This window comes from Plectropomus leopardus, chromosome 13, assembly GCF_008729295.1.
Source record: "Plectropomus leopardus isolate mb chromosome 13, YSFRI_Pleo_2.0, whole genome shotgun sequence".
Taxonomy (NCBI): Eukaryota; Metazoa; Chordata; class Actinopteri; order Perciformes; family Serranidae; genus Plectropomus; species Plectropomus leopardus.
The window spans coordinates 26329923-26347755 of record NC_056475.1 but is presented as its reverse complement, the minus strand read 5'-3'; the positions used below and the strand labels follow the sequence as shown (position 1 = coordinate 26347755).

Genomic DNA, 17833 nt, shown 5'->3' with positions numbered 1-17833 from the left:
ACATTATTTAGTTGTATATGTATTAGGGCTGTCAGCATTAACATGTTAATCACGATGTGATTTTGGTCCATACACAACGTGTTCTTTTTTTAATTGCGTTATTTGCTGGACAAATTTCCCATCTTTAAGAGGCTGTACTGGGCTGAGTTTTGAAGCTAGAGAGATGATACTGATAATATCTAAAACTAGAGGACCTGAGGAATCCAGGTATCAACTTTGTCATGCTAGCCTCTCAGGAAGGGGGTTGAATAACTCTCAAAGTTAGGTTAAATTTTGGCGATGGAATCACGACATGGCTACTTCACAGAGGTCCCTTGACATCTGACCTCACGATATCTGAATGAAGAAAAGTGTTCTGTGGGCACCCATCACTCTCCCCTTTACAGACACGCCCACTTATGCTAGTTCCATGCAGTTTTTTGCTGTCACATCGAAAAGTACGATACTAAAAAAGTTTATTGTTACTATTATATGCTCATTTTTTATGAGCAGAGTGCAAATTTTTGCACCGCAAGGAACATAGTGTGGTGACATCATTACAAGCATGTAAGTTTTGGCTGTTATGGTTTTTATTTTAGATCTGTATTTCCAGGATATTGCAGTCATTATGGGGAAATCATAGTGAATTATATGTTTGCACCACACGTCAGGATACATTAGGTAATGACGCGTAACTAGACAGACAGAAGCCTTAGTTTTCTGCAGCAAAATGAAAGTATACGTTAGCTATGGTGTTTATTTTAGATTGATACATGTTCAGGATTTTGCAAACAGCAATTTCGTGTGGCCGTCTGCAGGAGTTTTTAAAGGGTTAAAGGTAGTGATGAGAAAAAGAAAAAAAGAATCTTTTAAATATATTCTTAAATATCTTAATTTCTTTGGGCCAACTGTGCCCGGTTGTAATGGTCCAGCGCTGTTGAACAGAACTCAAAGGAAGACAGAAAGAATAGTTCCTTGATCAGAGAGCAACAGCGGCTCTGTGAAGCTGGGCGTGTCTCCCAAAGGCAGTTGTGAGTGACTTTTCTTTGATCTCGGCAGAAGAGGTGAAGACTGGCATCGCTAATGAGAAGGTCTAACACATGAACTACTTTGGCTTGTCACAGCTTGTGGCAGGTGGGAGGGATAGTGTGTCTGATGTGTGAACACAAACACTATTGGAGTTGATGTGTCTGAGAGAAAGCAACAGACAAAAGGGAGAGATGAGGGAGAGAGAGAAAGAGGTGGGAGGAATCAAGAGGCAGCGAGAATGAGGCTGCATGTAACGCGCCGTGCATAACACTTCACATGTCCGTACCTCTTTGTATCTCTCCAACTCCTGAACAAAGGTGCGCTGATAGAAGAGCGAATGCAGACGTTCTTGAGTGTAGTTGTGGCACAGGTCCTCAAAGGTTGCACCGCACTCGCGCTTGGCCAGCCTGGGGTTTTGAAAGCCTGGTGTGTCCACAATGAGCAAAGAGCACAAAGAGTGCTGGCTGGATTTCAAGGCCCTGAAGCACACAGGGCAAAACACAAACATACATTCACATTCACACACACAGTGTGATACTTGAGACCACATTTTATTGATTGCTTTTACTGCATATAACCCCTAGCTTTAACCTTAGCTCTCTTCACCACATCCCTAACATTAACCCTTACTAAACATAATCCTAGCTCTGTACTTACCTAAACCAAAAGCCTTAAATTCAAAATAGCTTTTTATACTCTTAAAGCAACAATTAAAACCCAACATTGTCTGGACATGCATTGCCTAACCCCCCGAAAAATCTACAGTAACATTTCATTCAAGATGTCAAGATTTAGAAACATATGAAATATGTTTCTAGCAGACTTAAAGGCTCTTTTGAAATGATACTACTTGTGAAATTCTGAGGCAATACAGATACAGATACACATACAGATACAGATGCCGATGCCGATTTTTGTCCAATGGTGTGTACAAATACCAATGTTTAAAATAACAACTTGGCCGTTATCCAACAGCTGACAGCCGATACTTAAATACACATTGATCAAAGAATCTTTAAAATAACCTTCTTTAACATAAAAAATGTCAAAAATATTATTATTTTTGTTGTTGTTGTTGTTATTATTATTATTTCAAAAGCATTTTACTGTATACAATATAATGTAATTTCCACTATAATATTTATTTTGTGTTGCTGTGAAAACATCAACAAATTTCTCCTTCAAACAACCATCCTTATTCAAGTTTCTTTCTCTCTTTCTTTCTCAAAATCTACATTTTACAAGATTACATTTAAATACATCATGAGAACGTCAGAACTTATCTTCGCCAAATACTAATTTACACTGAACAGAGCTTGAATGCATCATAATGTCACCTAATGCATCCTCTGTTAGCTGTTAGTTCTGGCCACCGGCTGCCTCCAACCAACTTTAACTAGCTCTCAGGGGTTTGTTAAAAATGTCGTATTAGGAGAGAAACAACTGGGTGTGTCCCCCGACGTGTCGTTAGTGAGTTTTTTGTGTGTTTTGTTGTGTGTGATGGTCTCCCAGCGTAGATCACTGTTCATCCCAAATACCTTCTAAATTTTCAACAGGAGGCCATTAGTCTCAAGCCGTTTCTTTAGCCTGAGCAAAATCAATGTGACAAAACGGAAAAACATCGGCCACTGCCAACAGTGAGCATCATCTTGAGGCCCTGACACACCAAGCTGACAGAGCCATTGAGCCATTATTAGTGTTTTCACCTTCGTCACTATGGTGTGTCTGCAATCTTGGGCTCATGTTTTTAGCATGTTCTATTGGCCTCAGTAATGGAGGAGCCATTCAGTGAATTGAATCACTTTGAGTGGCAGTTCAGCTCAGCGTATGAGAACACATTTCTGCTGTTATTCATCACTGTGCAGTACATGTGCTTTGTTCCTTAAACATTGGATTGTGTTGTTAATGTGCCATCTTGCTAACTACCATAAAGACCGTCTTCCCATTTTCCTTTTCAAATGACATTTACAGAGTACCGCCTTTTGCAGAGTGCAGAACATTTGTGCTTGTTTTCCATTGGCTTTAGTCTTTGTGTCCATGCACGACGTTTTTGACCGAGACAAGAGGCAACACAGCAGGGGGCATTTGGCGCTGCTAATGTTGATTTGGTGGGTTTGTCATAACTTTAGGCTTTTCTTTGTAGTCCGTCATCTTTTGGACTTTATTTTAGGTTTTCATATTGGTATTTTTTGCTTTTTTCATGTATTTATTCATGTTAGTCAGTTACCCGATTTATTTTGCAGGTTATGCCTCATGTCTTGTGTTACTTCCTACCTTTGTCTGTTTCCTGCGTGTTTTCTGCCACACCTGTCTTACATCAGTCTCATTATCTTTCCCTATTCCCAGAGTCTTCCCTACACACCTGACCTGTGTTAGTCTTGTATACTCCACCTGAGTGTTCCCTGCCACACCCTCAGCCAATGTCAGCCAATCACTGTATTACCCTTTCTTTTGCCAGCTCACCTGCTCCAGCTGTGTCTTGTTCTTGTGATTTGTTTTCTGTGTATATATACCTGTGTCTTTCCTCTTCTCAGGTGTCCTGTGCTTATCCCTGTGTGCATAGTGTCACGCTGTTTGGTTTTCAGCTTAGTTTTGAATCTCAGTTCTATTGTGCTTTTGAGTTTTTTTGTTGTTTCAAAGATTTAATTACTTGTCAAAGGCTTCCAAAAGCAGCACAAGAAAAGTGATCCAGTTTAAACCACCTGCCTGCAATGTTTTTCTGCATTTGGATCCTAATTTTGAACTGCAACATAACAGTCCGGGCCTTTATTTGCCAAGAGACCAGGGGCTGTCAACAAAGCAAATATCAGCCGGTACGGATGTGTGCATGATAAATCGGTGCATCCCTAACTGATCCCTAAGTGATCTGCAGGTTTCCATTATATAATGCTGCAGCCAAAGCATGTTATATTCAATTTGATACAGCTTCAGAAAATGTCTGGATCAAAAAATACTGACCGGTTTATTAAAGAAATGAGGATAGTGAAGAGCTCCGAGTAGAGTCCAGATGCCATGGCCTCTAAACACTCCATGGCCGTAGCCTTGGATCCTATTATGAGAAGCAGCCAGACACAGAAAATATCAGAAATAGCAAGTTCACAGCAACATCAACAAATATAAGAACAGCTTGAATTAGAGGTTGCAATTTCTATATTTTGAGCTGTAAAAGCTAAGGTCAAAGCATTTGTTTCTAAAGGATGTACAGTAGCATCATATTTGGGCAAATTATGCTCAGAGGCAGGCATGAAGTATTCAAATTGGGCCTGAAATAGCCTCTGTAAAGCAGTGTCATTTAGGACTCAGGTGTTGCTGAATTGCTGAGATCAAAGAGCGCACACTCGTGTCTGTGCCTCGCAGCAACAGCCACCTGTTAAACTCTAATTCGCTCCATTTTCACACAAAATAGTGACTTAATGGTGCACACACATCTATGACTGTATGTTCGTGTGGGAGGGGGTATGGAGGGAAGGTGAAACAGAGGTCAATTTTGTCCATCCTCTTTTTACAACAAGACTTTTAACTGTATACCCGTGCCCTTCAAAGTGTGCCGCAGTCTTGATGGAAGCCGGAGCACCCGCACATGTGAAAAATCAATGTGAGACAATTATGATTTCAAGGACAATGAAGGAAGAGTAGATCCAAAATTGCTTGTCCGGACACAGCGTGTGTACTTATCTGTCAATAGCCATTGTAAAGCTGTGGTATTCATTACTAAGATAAGCTTTACTTTCTCCAGAGCATGCAATTTCCCTCCAGTGATGAGCACAGGCGTGTGCATGTGTGTATGTGTATGGGTGTGGAAACAGAGTGACAAAGAGAAAGGGAGGAAGGGAGGGGGGTCTGTGAATGAAGAGGAAAAAGGCTGTTGGTAAATGTGGTCTGTGGAGTACCTGCATCTGCTGTGCCATTTTCGTCAGAAGCCTGGCGGATGGTGCTGGCTCTGGGCAGGGTGCCCTTGGCCTGGTGCTTGAAGATGGAGGAGGAGAGCTCCTCCAGGGTGCAGCCCAGCAGGTAGGCAGCCTTCTGGGCCCACTCATGACGTGCAAATTGTTTCCTGCCAGCTGAGACACGTGCATGAAAACCTCCATTAGCCCTTCTGCCAACCACCCCGGGCACATGGCTAGCTTCGTAAGCTTTGTGACAGGGTAGGATTACGTCTCTGGTCAAGCTGACACTGACACAGCTGCTGAGAACATCCACTAAAAGCATGCTCAAAATGTTAGTGGCTTGAATAACTACAGCTGACAAAAAGACGCATCCGCTCACTTCAGCTGTTTCATGCTCAAAAAGCTATAAAGTCGCAGTGATAATTGCCTCTTTTATCGTCTGCAGAATGAAAGCAAAACTTATCATTAGGGGACACAATTAACTTATTTACATAAAGACCTCTGTTGGGAAACACAAGTTTCCCTTTTAATCTAGTGGCAGAGTGATGGAAACATGCAGATATGAGTGCAACTTGTGTTTTAATCCACCATGAAGTGGTATCTTCTAAGGCTTGAGAGAGGAACTGGGGGATTTCACACAGAGAGCAGTAGGCTCTATCTGTTTCATCAGCGCCGCAGAAGCCCTGCATACTTTCATGATGATAAGCAGGATGGGTGTGAAACAAGTAACGACATTTAAATGTTTGCTTTGAAAGACAGTCGCCACCATAATTATTAAACTCTGTTAAAACATGAAAAAAAGGGTGTTTGTAGATATATCTGGATATTACTGAATCAAACATTAAGGAGTGGATGTCTCTTAAAGATAAAAAAAAAAAAAATACGTACATGTGATATTTGCTCTTAAAAAGCATCCTGACTCAAAGTATGATAAGCCTTTTTTTCTGTCTGCACTCATTAGACAGAAGTGTTGACAGTATGGTATGAAAGAAAAGCAAGTTCATTTCAGGTGTTCCCTTTAATTGATGTGTTGAAATTAGAGACCAGTGCTGCCCTCTTGTGTCACACTATAAAGCTGCATTGCCAATGAACATTTTACATTGTGTGTGATGGTCAAACTATTACTAGCAGCAATGGCTTTTTTATAATGATCCAGAGTATGATTAGACTAGGGGAGATCAGGGTTGGTTGGCACACACCTATTTTGTTGTTCCTAAAGATATTTGCTTGTTTTTGACCTGCACTCATCTACTTTGTTAAAACGTTGGAATGTCACTATGTTTTTTTGATGAGGGTAATGTTTCAGTTCCATAGCATCAAAAGAAAAAAATGGTCTGTGGAATAAATGCATTACAAAGCTCTGTTAGACAGAGATATTAAAATGTGTTAGTTCTAGTAAATAGACAAATGATTTAAAAGTCTGTGATGATGGTTGCTGCTAACATAAATTTATCCCAAAGTTGGGTGAAATGCCAGCGAGATTGGTTGGCACATGTGACAACCAATTGTAAAATTAAGAGTTGTGCCTATAACTGTCACTATTACAAAACTTTGTTAGATAGGGATAATAAAATGTGTTACTTCTAGTTTATAGACAAAGGAATCAGCTATATTTTGATATAAGATTTAAAAGTGTGATGAGTGATGGTTGCTGGCAATCATAATTTCATCTCAAAGTTGGGTCAAATGTGAGTGGGGTTGGTTGGCATATGTGACAACAATTGTAAAATTAAAGTTGTGACTATAATTGTATTTTGAGAGACTAATTTTTTTGAAAAAAAATTAATAATTACTAATGTTGTTTGCATTAAAAAATGGACAGATAAACAAATTAAATGTTCAACTTATCTGGTTTGTTTTTTAATTAAATATTTAATTAAAATGTTTTTATTAGTTGTTTCATTTTTTGTAACTGCAGCATTTGAACAGTTTGCCAACCAACCTCAAAACAAGTACCAACTTGGCTTTTCATTTGTTGCTGATTGGAATATTCAAACTAAAATAATGCCAGAGAAATATGTAAAAGAGTGAAAAGTGTGCCAACCAACCCCGGTCTCCCCTATTGTTATTAATTACCTCACACAGGGAGAGAACATCTAATCACTATCATTGTGTGGACCTTTGCACATAACTTTTATCCCATCATGTGTTCTTTTTTCATGAGAATTACCATGTGTTTAACAAGATGACAGCAATCTTAAGTCCATAAATCACCCAGTAATTTGCAGATCAGAACAAAGTTGTTCAATGTCGGTGTTATGGGACGATATTCATTGCTCAACATTTTTAAAACTGTTCCTGGATGTTGTTAAACTGCCATCAAAAAGATTGGCAGCCAGCTGGAGGGGATCACTGAAAATAATTTGGCAAGTAATTCTTCATAAGTGACTGGCAATTACAGAGAAGACAGAGATTGAACAAACATGTCGAAAGCATAAAATGTAGACTGAATGCTACTATACATTCCTTGTGATTTGTATATTGCATATTGTTCTGATATACTTTGTTTGTGAACTGCTTTCTAAACACAGAAAGTCAGACATCAAGTTGATTGGTTTGCATTGCAAAATGTAGTATAATTCCATCCTTCAAAAAGCCTATTGTAATTGCCTTTCATACTGGAGAAAAAATATGCTCCACTCACCAATAACAAAAATTTATTTAAGTGCATCAGACTGTTCATATGGCAGATATCTCTCATTTTGAAATGAAAGTCAAATGCAGTGGGAGGCAGATCTATTAGAGCAATAACAACAAAAAGAACAAGAAAAAACAATTACACTCTCTTACGTTAGATTTCATCATACAAATAGCTTCAAAGACGAGAACAAATCCTCCTGTCTGAGAAGACTGCTGCTCTCATTAGTCCTCTGAGGCATTCTTATGATAAGATAACATGTTTGTCAAGACTAGAGGCCAGAATCAGACTGATGTGTTTCTGTCCTTCAGCTGCAACAGTATTTCCTGACAATTAGACTCTGGCAGTTTGCCAGTGGTTTCAAATCTGCAGCGAGGAGCCTCAGATGATTTCAGTCAGTTTTCATGTGGATGTGCTATCAGTTCAAAGCAGGAACGGTTCTGAAATGATCTGGAAAATGACCAGTCACATGCATTTTTCCTACCTTAATTTTTAATATTTTTTTAAGATCAGTGCAGTAGAGTAGTCTGACACCTGTGGGCTGAGCAACATCTCTTTAAGTGCAAAATGCATAATTCAGTTATCTGGATTACAGCTGTCTTGCATCACTCCGAGGGAGTTACCTACAGTGAGATAATGCAGGGTGGACATCTTTTGGATTACATGAAGTGATATTAAAACGATTTGGGCTAACAAAGGTTAATTTGGGGACATTTCAGTTTTCTCATCGCGCACTGCTGTGTGCGCAATTTCAAGAACGATCCTCTGCATCTCTGTTAGTATGCATTTTATTCTGATTAACATAATCTATATGAATAAGTGATGCAGCTAAAGAATAGAAAACAATTTAGAGAGCTATCTTACCCTTAGTAGCTCCTGCAGACCCCAGATGGTAGATGGCCCCGAGGACGAGCCAGAAGGCCCTCTGCTCATCACCGCTGATCCCCAGAACCTTCATGGCTGCTTGCAGCTTAGAAAACTGCTGGGAGGCCCGTTGCTTATCTTCAGCCTGGCAGTAAGCACATTTAGTCAAAAGAAATTCCTTTATGTAATATAAGCGATGAAAAAAATATTTTACAAAATTTCTTAAAGTAATACTAGGAAGTACTTGTCAAATCATAAATTAATCCTTTCAAACCAGGGGCTACGTAACTTTTCTTGTGCTGCTTTCAGATGCCTTTCACAAGTATTCAAACATTTGAACACTGAGCAAACTGATGATTTCTCAAAAAAAAGACATGGGATGAAGGTAATGATCAACTTTGTCAGAAATGTTACACAAATTTAGCAGATTTTGAATTTTTTGGGGAAAGGTTGGGAAAAATAAAAATGTACGGAAAAACTATATTTATAATTATCATAATAACATATATATTCTTTGTTATTTCTGGTTGTTTGTTTGTTTTAGTAATTTTTTTAATTTAGTTACTTTTTACTTATTTCTTGCAAATTTTTATGTCATTCTGTCTTTTATTGCTCATTGCTCTTCCCATGTTTTCTTAAAGAAATTAAGTCAGTTTGCTTGGTTTCAAGGGGTTAAAATAGGATTATCAAATCTGATTGTATCTGCAAAGGTGATACATAATTGTCGAGACTTTCAAAACACACTTTCTGATCCATTCCTTTCTATTGCGAAAATGCAATTTACCTTAGTCTGAGGCATGATTCCAAATGCATTGTTCTCAGCAAAGTGGTTTAGGTGCAGCTCAGTCCTGATAAAGCAAAAACAGAGCAAACAAAACATCAACATCTCCCTTTTTACTAATGGAACATACTAAGTGTTAAAGAAGCAGTTATACATCATCTCAACACATCAGCGCATAGAAATCCAGTGCAGAACTGTTGCTGTGTTTAAAGGTCTAGTGTGAAGGATTTAGTGGACTGAAACTTGGAAAAAACTGAAAACTCTTTCATGTGCAAAGTGCTACACAGGCTGACGCAAAAATGTGAATGGCCTTATCTATAGCCAGTGTTTGGTCTGTCCATTCTGGGCTACTGTAGAAACAACAAATGGCGAACTAAATGGAATAGAACCCCACTCCATGTGCAGACATAAACAGCTCATTTTAAGATCACAAAAATGCAAAAAACTCTTTTTTTTCAGGTGAATACACACTAAAGACAACATATTTATTGAATTATATTCCATTTCTTCCAGTATACCCCTTGAATCCTGCACACTGGACCTTTAATGACATTAATTCTGACCTAAGAGAGGTGTCCACTCCAGCCATCAGGTAGTAAAAGACATTAAAAGTGGACTCTCCTCCCGGTCTTCTTGTCACCCTCATCTTCTCTAGAAGCATGGTCTGCAAGGCAACAGCACAACAGGATATTAGTTTGATATAATTTTATTACAAGTAGTGCACGTATGCAAAACAATGAAGCATGCTGGAGTTTGGTAAAAAAAAAAAAAAACTAGCTGTTTGTCTCACATTGTCTGAAATCATAAAATCGTAGTTGAATACTTGAATAAATACACAGACATATGAAAGGTTCCCACATATTTTCATGGACAAAATTTAAAAGCACTTCCATTACTTTTCGAAGACCTATAATTTTTTTTTTTGGCCAAATTTGTCTGTCTTTTTTCAAAAATATCAGATTCAAACTCTATTCAAACATAATTTCAGCAAGTTGGCATGCATAAAGGGAGAGAGAACATTGGGAGAAAATAAAGAAATGTATGTGATGGTAAACAAAACCTTTCACACACACCAACATATATAAGATCTACATTTCATCATCAGCTAAGAAAATACTTTTGCCACCTAATGTGGAGGGTTATCCACAGAGGATTACTGTAACAATTTCATTCCACAAAAAAACAAAATTCCATTTCTTTTTCAAACCATTCTACGACGTCACTAATGCCATGACTTTTCCAGACCTGGAAAATGAGATGAATGAAAATTCCATAAATTTTTCGGTTTTTCCATGACTGTAGGAACCTTGTGTATGTTTATTAGTACCTGGATGGAGGCTGATGTCACCAGGCCTGATTGGTCAAAGTCCAAGGAAACAATGTGGGAGAAGCGACTCGCATTCCCATTCATACAGGTGGAGGCATTCCCAAATGCCTCCAAAACTGTGTAGACCGCCTGCCATTTCTCAGCTGTAGACAAAACAAAAATATATTTAAACAGTAATTTCAGGGGGTCAAATAAATAAGCATGAACATGCAAAAATATCAAAATCTTTTTATCTAGAGTTCCTTTCCATCTTACTGGAGAATGTTTTGTTAGTGCTGCCAGCGATGGTGACCAGGTACTGGATGATGTGTTGACAGTTGGTGGTCTTGCCACTGCCACTCTTGCCGAGCAGAACAATGGACTGATCCTGTCGAGTGGTCAGGAGGTTCCTGTAGGCAGCCTGGGCCATGCTGTAAATGTGAGGGGCAGTGTCTTCCCTCCTGCAGCCCTTAAACATTTGCATCACCTGAAAAGCAGATAAGTGACAGTGAAGCTTGTGAGTTTATTTAATTCTGGTTACACATATCTCATGAAAGATGTGTCATGAACCTGTTGTCTTAGGGGTCAAAAATGACCCGGCACTATGTTTAACAGCATAGAAAAGCCCAAAAATGATCTTTTTTTCAACTTGAAATTTGATAACTTTTACTAGAATGACCCCAACATGAGAAAAAGTGAAACATTGTCTTTGTTCAATTTTCAATGAAGGCTGTACAACAACAGGGTATAAATCTTGTCTTAGGGTTCATTTTTGACCTGGCAGTTATAAAATCATTTTCATACCATAAAAAAAACACACACACACACCAAAAAAAAAAAACACTTTCAAAGTCCATGCACACAATCTTGCATACTGTCCTCATTGTACAGTATTATACTATGTTGCTACCATGTTGCTGTAATTTATTTCCTATAATAAATGCATTCAAAACTACTTTTTGCACACTTCACACATTTCGACTTTCTTGGGCCACACAAATGATACATCTATCTGTTTACACCTGTGGAGTACCTTTAGCAATAATCATAATGATAATAAAAAAAAACTTGAGTAAAGAAAGCAATTATGACAGGTGTGTTACAACAAAAACGAGTAGATTCCACTGATTAAATGCAGTCTTTTTGCGCCGTGAAGAGGGAATACCTAGATATTCACAATGTTTGTGATGAATGGCAGGTTGTGTCTTTATGCAAAATAGATTTGGGGTGTAAAATTCAGTCAAGCTGCTTTATTTTAGGGTTTTAGTGAAGGCGGGTCATTATAACCCTTAGAACAAGTGGTGTATACAGACAGTTAAGACAACATAAGGGTTAAATGCACAAGCTGCAGCCTACCTTCTCAGAGTACATCGAGGGGGCACTAATGGGGTTAACCACCACCATGTTGGGCCCAGCATGGCTGTGCACCAGGTTACCACCGTACCGCTGCCGCAGGGAGTGCATCACGCTGGACTCATTCAAATACTGCAGAGAGGCCAGGTCCTCCACTCGGTCAAATGTCGGAGGGTTTGCCTGGAGTTCAAATTCAAAGTCAGAGCAGTCAGGCACTCACCCGATGTCGTCCGTAACTGATGCGGATCAGAGTTGATTTGGTGATAAAATACCTTCTCTACATCATCTTCATCCACATCCAATAAAGATCCATCACTCTCCAGGCGGATTTTCACCTTCCCCTCTGGCAGGCTGCCTGCCTCCGTCTTCAAGAGAGTTGCTGTATCACCACAAAGCACGGCGTTAATTCATCACGACATATGATCTCCAGTGCATCTTATCTTACATATCTGATAATGTGAGGCAGTTGTATCTCGTTTAATAATGCATAAGCTTCATTAAAACTAAACGAACAACATGCTTAGTCTAATTGCATACAGCCTGAGGTCTGAGTCTATTCAGGTGCTCTCTTTTTACATTTAAATATCAAAAGCATTTTCTAAGCTTAAAAAACCAACCTCTGATAGTTCGACAAACAAATGTTCTCCAGAAACAGACAGAGAAGCACTTAGAGGATAGTCATTTGAGAATTTGCTTAAAAATTACACATGCATACTGATACAGAAATACCAAAGTTGTTACTTACCCATTGAAAATCCATCCTTGTGGACAAGCCATACTTTCTCTGTGTTATACCAGACTTTCTCTGCTGTTATCTGTTCCTCAGTCTTTCCCTGTTAGACACAAACAATCAGCATTAGAAACACTTGTATTATCAATAATTGAACAAATAAAACAAAAACAGTTGTTGAATGATAAGAATCCCACAAAGATCCCACAAAGGACACTTTCACAAGCATGGACTAACATGTTCACATTCACGAGACATATATGAGGAACTGCATTTATTAAGAGGAGGGCTTCTTTCTGTGTTAAAACCTGTATGAGTTTGTATTTGTTTTTATTTTTCATCTCTGGCATTCATGTCCAATATATATCAGCCCTCCACAGCACAACTGCAGTTCCCATAATCCACCCTTTAAAGCTGTAATTGGTAACTTTTATTAAAAAATAAGTTTTTGTCACGTTAAAGAAGTTACTATATCCTGACAGTAGTTCATGAAAAAGATATGTGAAAAGAATCATGCTCCTCTGCCTCCTCCTGGTGCTTCAAATGGCATTTGCAAGACCTGGCCACCATTGAAAACAGTCGAGCCGAAACAAAGCCCCGCCCGATTCAAGAGCGCCTACCGTCTTCACTGAAGACAAATTCAGCCGCCACATAACAGACAGTAAAAGATTGTTAATGCCAGGCTATATCATTGTTTATTATAAAGTGTTGCTGACACGTATAACATATGTAATAGTAAGGGCTGACGCTGTAGCATGATGCCACTGTCTTTTGGTTCTGTGTAACAAAGCAAAAGCGGTGTACAGTGGGGACTTCGCACTGTCTCTATATCACATTATCTGTGTAAGGAGAGCTAGTGATTGACATGATTGACAGCTGCTTTAAGAGACTTCTCCGCTCTGATTGGTTGCTTTCGTTAGGCTGCAGACTCTTGCAAATGCCATTAGAAACAATATGAGGGGGCAGAGTGATTCTGTCTCATGTACTACTGTCAGGATGTAGTGACATTACAGCAAATATGACAAGAGTTTAGAGAGTGTGCACTGGATTCAGTGAAAGTGCATTCGGGGGGGGGGGGGGGGTGCACAGGCAAAAAACACCTTAATAATTTCAACTAACAAAAACAAATTATTCGAGTGTTTTGAGTGAGTCATGCATGGAAAGAGACATACTTAGACATGCAGTCCAGCTAACATAATAAACGTCAGATAGCTGCACCAAGACTGCATATAATTTGTATTTCTCCCTCTGGTTTGGGACAGCAGGTAGTGAAATGCAGAGTGATATTTCAACAGCTAGGGCTGTAGGGAAGATGAAACCTGGGCTTTCCAGGTGGGACTGCTCCACTTTCTAAAGAGCTTTCCTCCCACATCCCTTTACTAGTTCATCACACACAAATACCACAAACACACATCACTGTGAAACACAAGGGGGGGGGATGCAACCAGGACTACAATCAGTTGTAGCCGTGGTCAGACCTTAGCTGCAGCTGAGTGTGCTGCCTGAAGGATGGCCACGGGATCCTCAACAGGCTTGGACTGGAGAAGGGAGGGAAAAGAAGTCAACAGAGAAGTATTTTTAGCGACTGAATTCACCATCTGAACATAGCACAGGATTTGAACTTCCAAGTACACAATCAAAACAATGCAAAATATGGCACACTGGAAACTTGTTAGAGTTGGTCACAAATTATTATTATTAGAGTAAAAAAACATAACATAAACCACTGCAAAAAAACTCAGCATTGTAGCAGAATAAAGTGTGGTCAAAATCATTCACCATAAAAAATTACAATACTAATGCATTAACTCTTCAAAACCTGGATGGTAATCAGTTTTCTTGTGCTGCGTTCAGACACCTTTCACTTGCTATTTGACCCTTTGGTAAAAACTGGTTTAATTTCTTTCATAAACATGGAGGGAACAAAGCAATGACCAACATGGCAAGAAATGTCCCACAAATTGCCATGAATTAGTAAAAGGTGAGGTGAAAATAAAGGGCGAAATGTCCAGAAAACTATATTTATAATAACTTTATATTTTAAATAATATTACAGAAAAATATAATAAAATCTAAAGATTTTTTCCAGCACTTTTTTGGTCATTTCCTTTTTTTGTTTTTGTGTTTTGCTTTTTTTTTTTCCTATTTTCAAGTAATTTTCAGTTAACCTTTTGACTATTTTTTTGTGATTTTTTGGGGCCATGTCAACTTGGGTTGCTTGTTGCCCCCTCCTTGTGTTTTTGACAGAAATTAAACCAATTTACTCATGCATCAAAGGGTTAATGGGGGTAGATTAAAAAGTGAATTGGGTCTGTGGTGCACAAAACTAATGTTCTGTCATATTAACAGTCACAGTTAAGATCAGTTGTACACCGTAAAGTGTAAGTGCAGAGCATCATGCAGTCAATTGAAAAACAATGTCATAGAGGCAAATAAACTTAGCTTTAGCTATAGCTATAGTATGGAAATGCCTAAACATAAGGATATTATAAAAAATTATATTGTATCACTGTCTGCAAATTTAGGGCGTTCTGAACACACTAGTGTCATAAGAAGTTTACAATGTAAGGTAGTTGAGAAAGTGTTTCCTGCTGAATATAAGTACACAACTCCTGAATCTCCAGGTGGGCATAAAGCGCAAAAGCAGCAAGAATAATACACAGCTACATAAATTCAGCATTGATAATATAAAGCTATTATTGTATTTTTGAGACGTCTAAAACCTGGTAAGAATCCCTGTCCAAAAACTATGGTAACCACTGGTTTTTGTCTCACTGCTGCATTCCGGGCCCTCACGTGAACCCTGAATGAACCGAGGAGAGCGATGTAGGGACAAAGAAGAGCAGGCGAGCACAGACAAAGGAGGGCGGCGAGAAGGGTCAGTAGAGGAGAACAAGCTTTAGACTCCAGCAGTCTATGGGCGAGGGAGAGCAGCGAGCCCGCCATCAAGCAGGCCGTACCTGAGAGGATTTGCGGCGGCTGGAACGCTAGCCATGCAAACAGCAAAGAGGAAAGCGGCATGTCAGGATCCGATGACCCGCAGAGAAGCAAAAACAGAGACATGAGACACAATTTGAGAACAGGAGAAGGAATAAAAAGCCTTTTGGTGCTCTAGACTCTGAGACAGGAAATAACCAGACACAGCCACAACAAAATAATCACAATGGGCAAAGTCACACAGTACACAGGTGCTCCTCTGGACCTGATAACAAAGCAAATAATACTACTACACATAAGAGGAAAGAGGAGAATTAAATACATAATGTTGTGTTTTCTGAAACAAAAGTGTTGCAAACACACAGCACCACTTGAAATAGCATTTATGAATCCAAAATTGGAAATAATACTCAGACTGTTGTGTTAAAAGGGTCCAGTGTTGTAGGATTTACGGGGATATATTATATATATATTTATATATATATATATATATATATATATCCAAAATATGGAAATACATATGTATATAGTTTTGTATGTCCATGTGTATTACGGGGATATATATATGTGTGTGTGTGTATATATATATGTGTATATATACATATGTATATATATATATATATATATACATATGTATATATACATATGTATATATATATATATATATGAGGTGATTATTCTTCAGTGTATAATCACCTCAAAATATGAATCACTGTGTTTTGGTTACCTTAGAATGAGCTGTTTATATCTACATAGCGAGCGGGTCCTCGTCCACAGAGATCACCTTGAGGCACTGCCATTATTCTACAGTATCCAGAACGGACAAACAAACACTGGTTCGAGATGATCCCATTCATGTTTACATGTTTTCACGTTTTCGTGTTTTCACAGCACTTTCAATCGCACAAAATGCTTCTAGATGGTACAGGTGAAGTAGTATAGCCTTACTTTCGAATGTTTTGGTGGCATCTTTGCATCTTGAATTACCAACTTCACAACACCACAGAGTTCGTGGCATTAAAATGCAGAATGCCTGCAGTTATTTGTAGCTGACAAAACCAAAAATTGTCAACAAATTGTCATTTTCTTCTAGATCTGGGTACAAAAAGTATCAAATGCAGGCATTTGTGACCTGCATTTGATACTTTCTCGTTTTCACAGAGGCAACTAATAGCTAGCAGCCTGTCTATGACAAGCAATACCGAAAAAAACACAGATTTGTAACATGAAACTGCTTTAATCAGCGATTTTACCGGTTTATATTACATGGTCCCTTTGTTTTGGAGACCTCTGCGGATTATTCAGCTCCCGGTGAAACCCTCCTGAACAATGAACACTGAGAGAATTCTAACCGTGAGTTTACATTTGGCACAGGGAGAATTTTCAGCGGGATTCAATCTGCAATCCTAACCACCAGATGTCACTTAATCCTACACACTGTTCCTTTAACCCTTGGAAACCTGAATAGACGTCTTTTTTTGTGCTGCGTTCAGGCCCCTTAACAAGTACCTCAACCTCCCAAATCTAAGCAAATTGGTTTGATTTCTTTCAATTTTTTCAATAATAGTAAAAGGTGATGAGAAAATTGCCTAAAAAAGATGGGAGGATAATGAGAAAATTATCCCCAAGAATAGCAAAAAAATGTCCAGAAAACTATATAATAAACTATAATATATTTTTTAATTTAAAATTATGTCACAGAAAAAAAAATAGAATAAATACCTTAATACTTAATAGGATTTTGTTAGGTCAATTCCTTTTTTTATTTGTGTTTGTTTTTTACTTTTTGTTGGCTTATTTTTGGGTAATTTCCTTGAAACTTTTTTTTTTACCTTTTTTTATGAATTCCTAATTAGTAAAATTTACTTACTTTTGGGTCATTCCTTGTTCAGTTGCCCGCTGCCTCAAATCAAGCCATTTTTCTCTGGTTTTAAATGGTTAAAGTATCCATATAATATGTTTCTTTTGATTATTTTCTCCTGAACTAACTCATCTCCGTAACATGTGAGACAGAGAAAATATGGTCTCAAAGTTTCGGATTTCACACCAAGTGGTCAACAACACAGGGGAACCCTGTAACTGAAACCCTGTCAGCAGACAGCTTGGGACAGCAGTGGACCGGGGTCATTTTTGGATGCAAAAATCTGGCAAGCAGTTGGCTCGCGGAAGTCACATGGTAAAGCCTCCATAAGGCATTGCAGGTGCAAACCAAACAAAATTGCAAAAAAAAAGAAGTTACATCATCGCCATTGACGCCGAAGATCCTCCTCACGCGCTTGTAATCCTCCTCAGAGGGAATCAGCTCTGGGACCTACAGTTTGATAGCAGG

At 38.7% G+C, this 17833-nt stretch overlaps 1 protein-coding gene across 1 annotated transcript in view; it reads right to left on the bottom strand.

Annotated features, from left to right (window-relative positions):
* LOC121952334 (unconventional myosin-XVIIIa-like) overlaps window positions 1–17833 on the bottom strand; it is an 86557-nt gene that overhangs the window by 61531 nt on the left and 7193 nt on the right. Inside the window, 13 exon segments of the mRNA XM_042498940.1 lie at window positions 1295–1487; window positions 3967–4057; window positions 4899–5069; window positions 8398–8542; window positions 9182–9245; window positions 9742–9842; window positions 10506–10648; window positions 10761–10971; window positions 11841–12017; window positions 12110–12216; window positions 12583–12670; window positions 14046–14105; window positions 17744–17815. Coding sequence (XP_042354874.1) covers window positions 1295–1487; window positions 3967–4057; window positions 4899–5069; window positions 8398–8542; window positions 9182–9245; window positions 9742–9842; window positions 10506–10648; window positions 10761–10971; window positions 11841–12017; window positions 12110–12216; window positions 12583–12670; window positions 14046–14105; window positions 17744–17815 — 1623 coding nt within the window.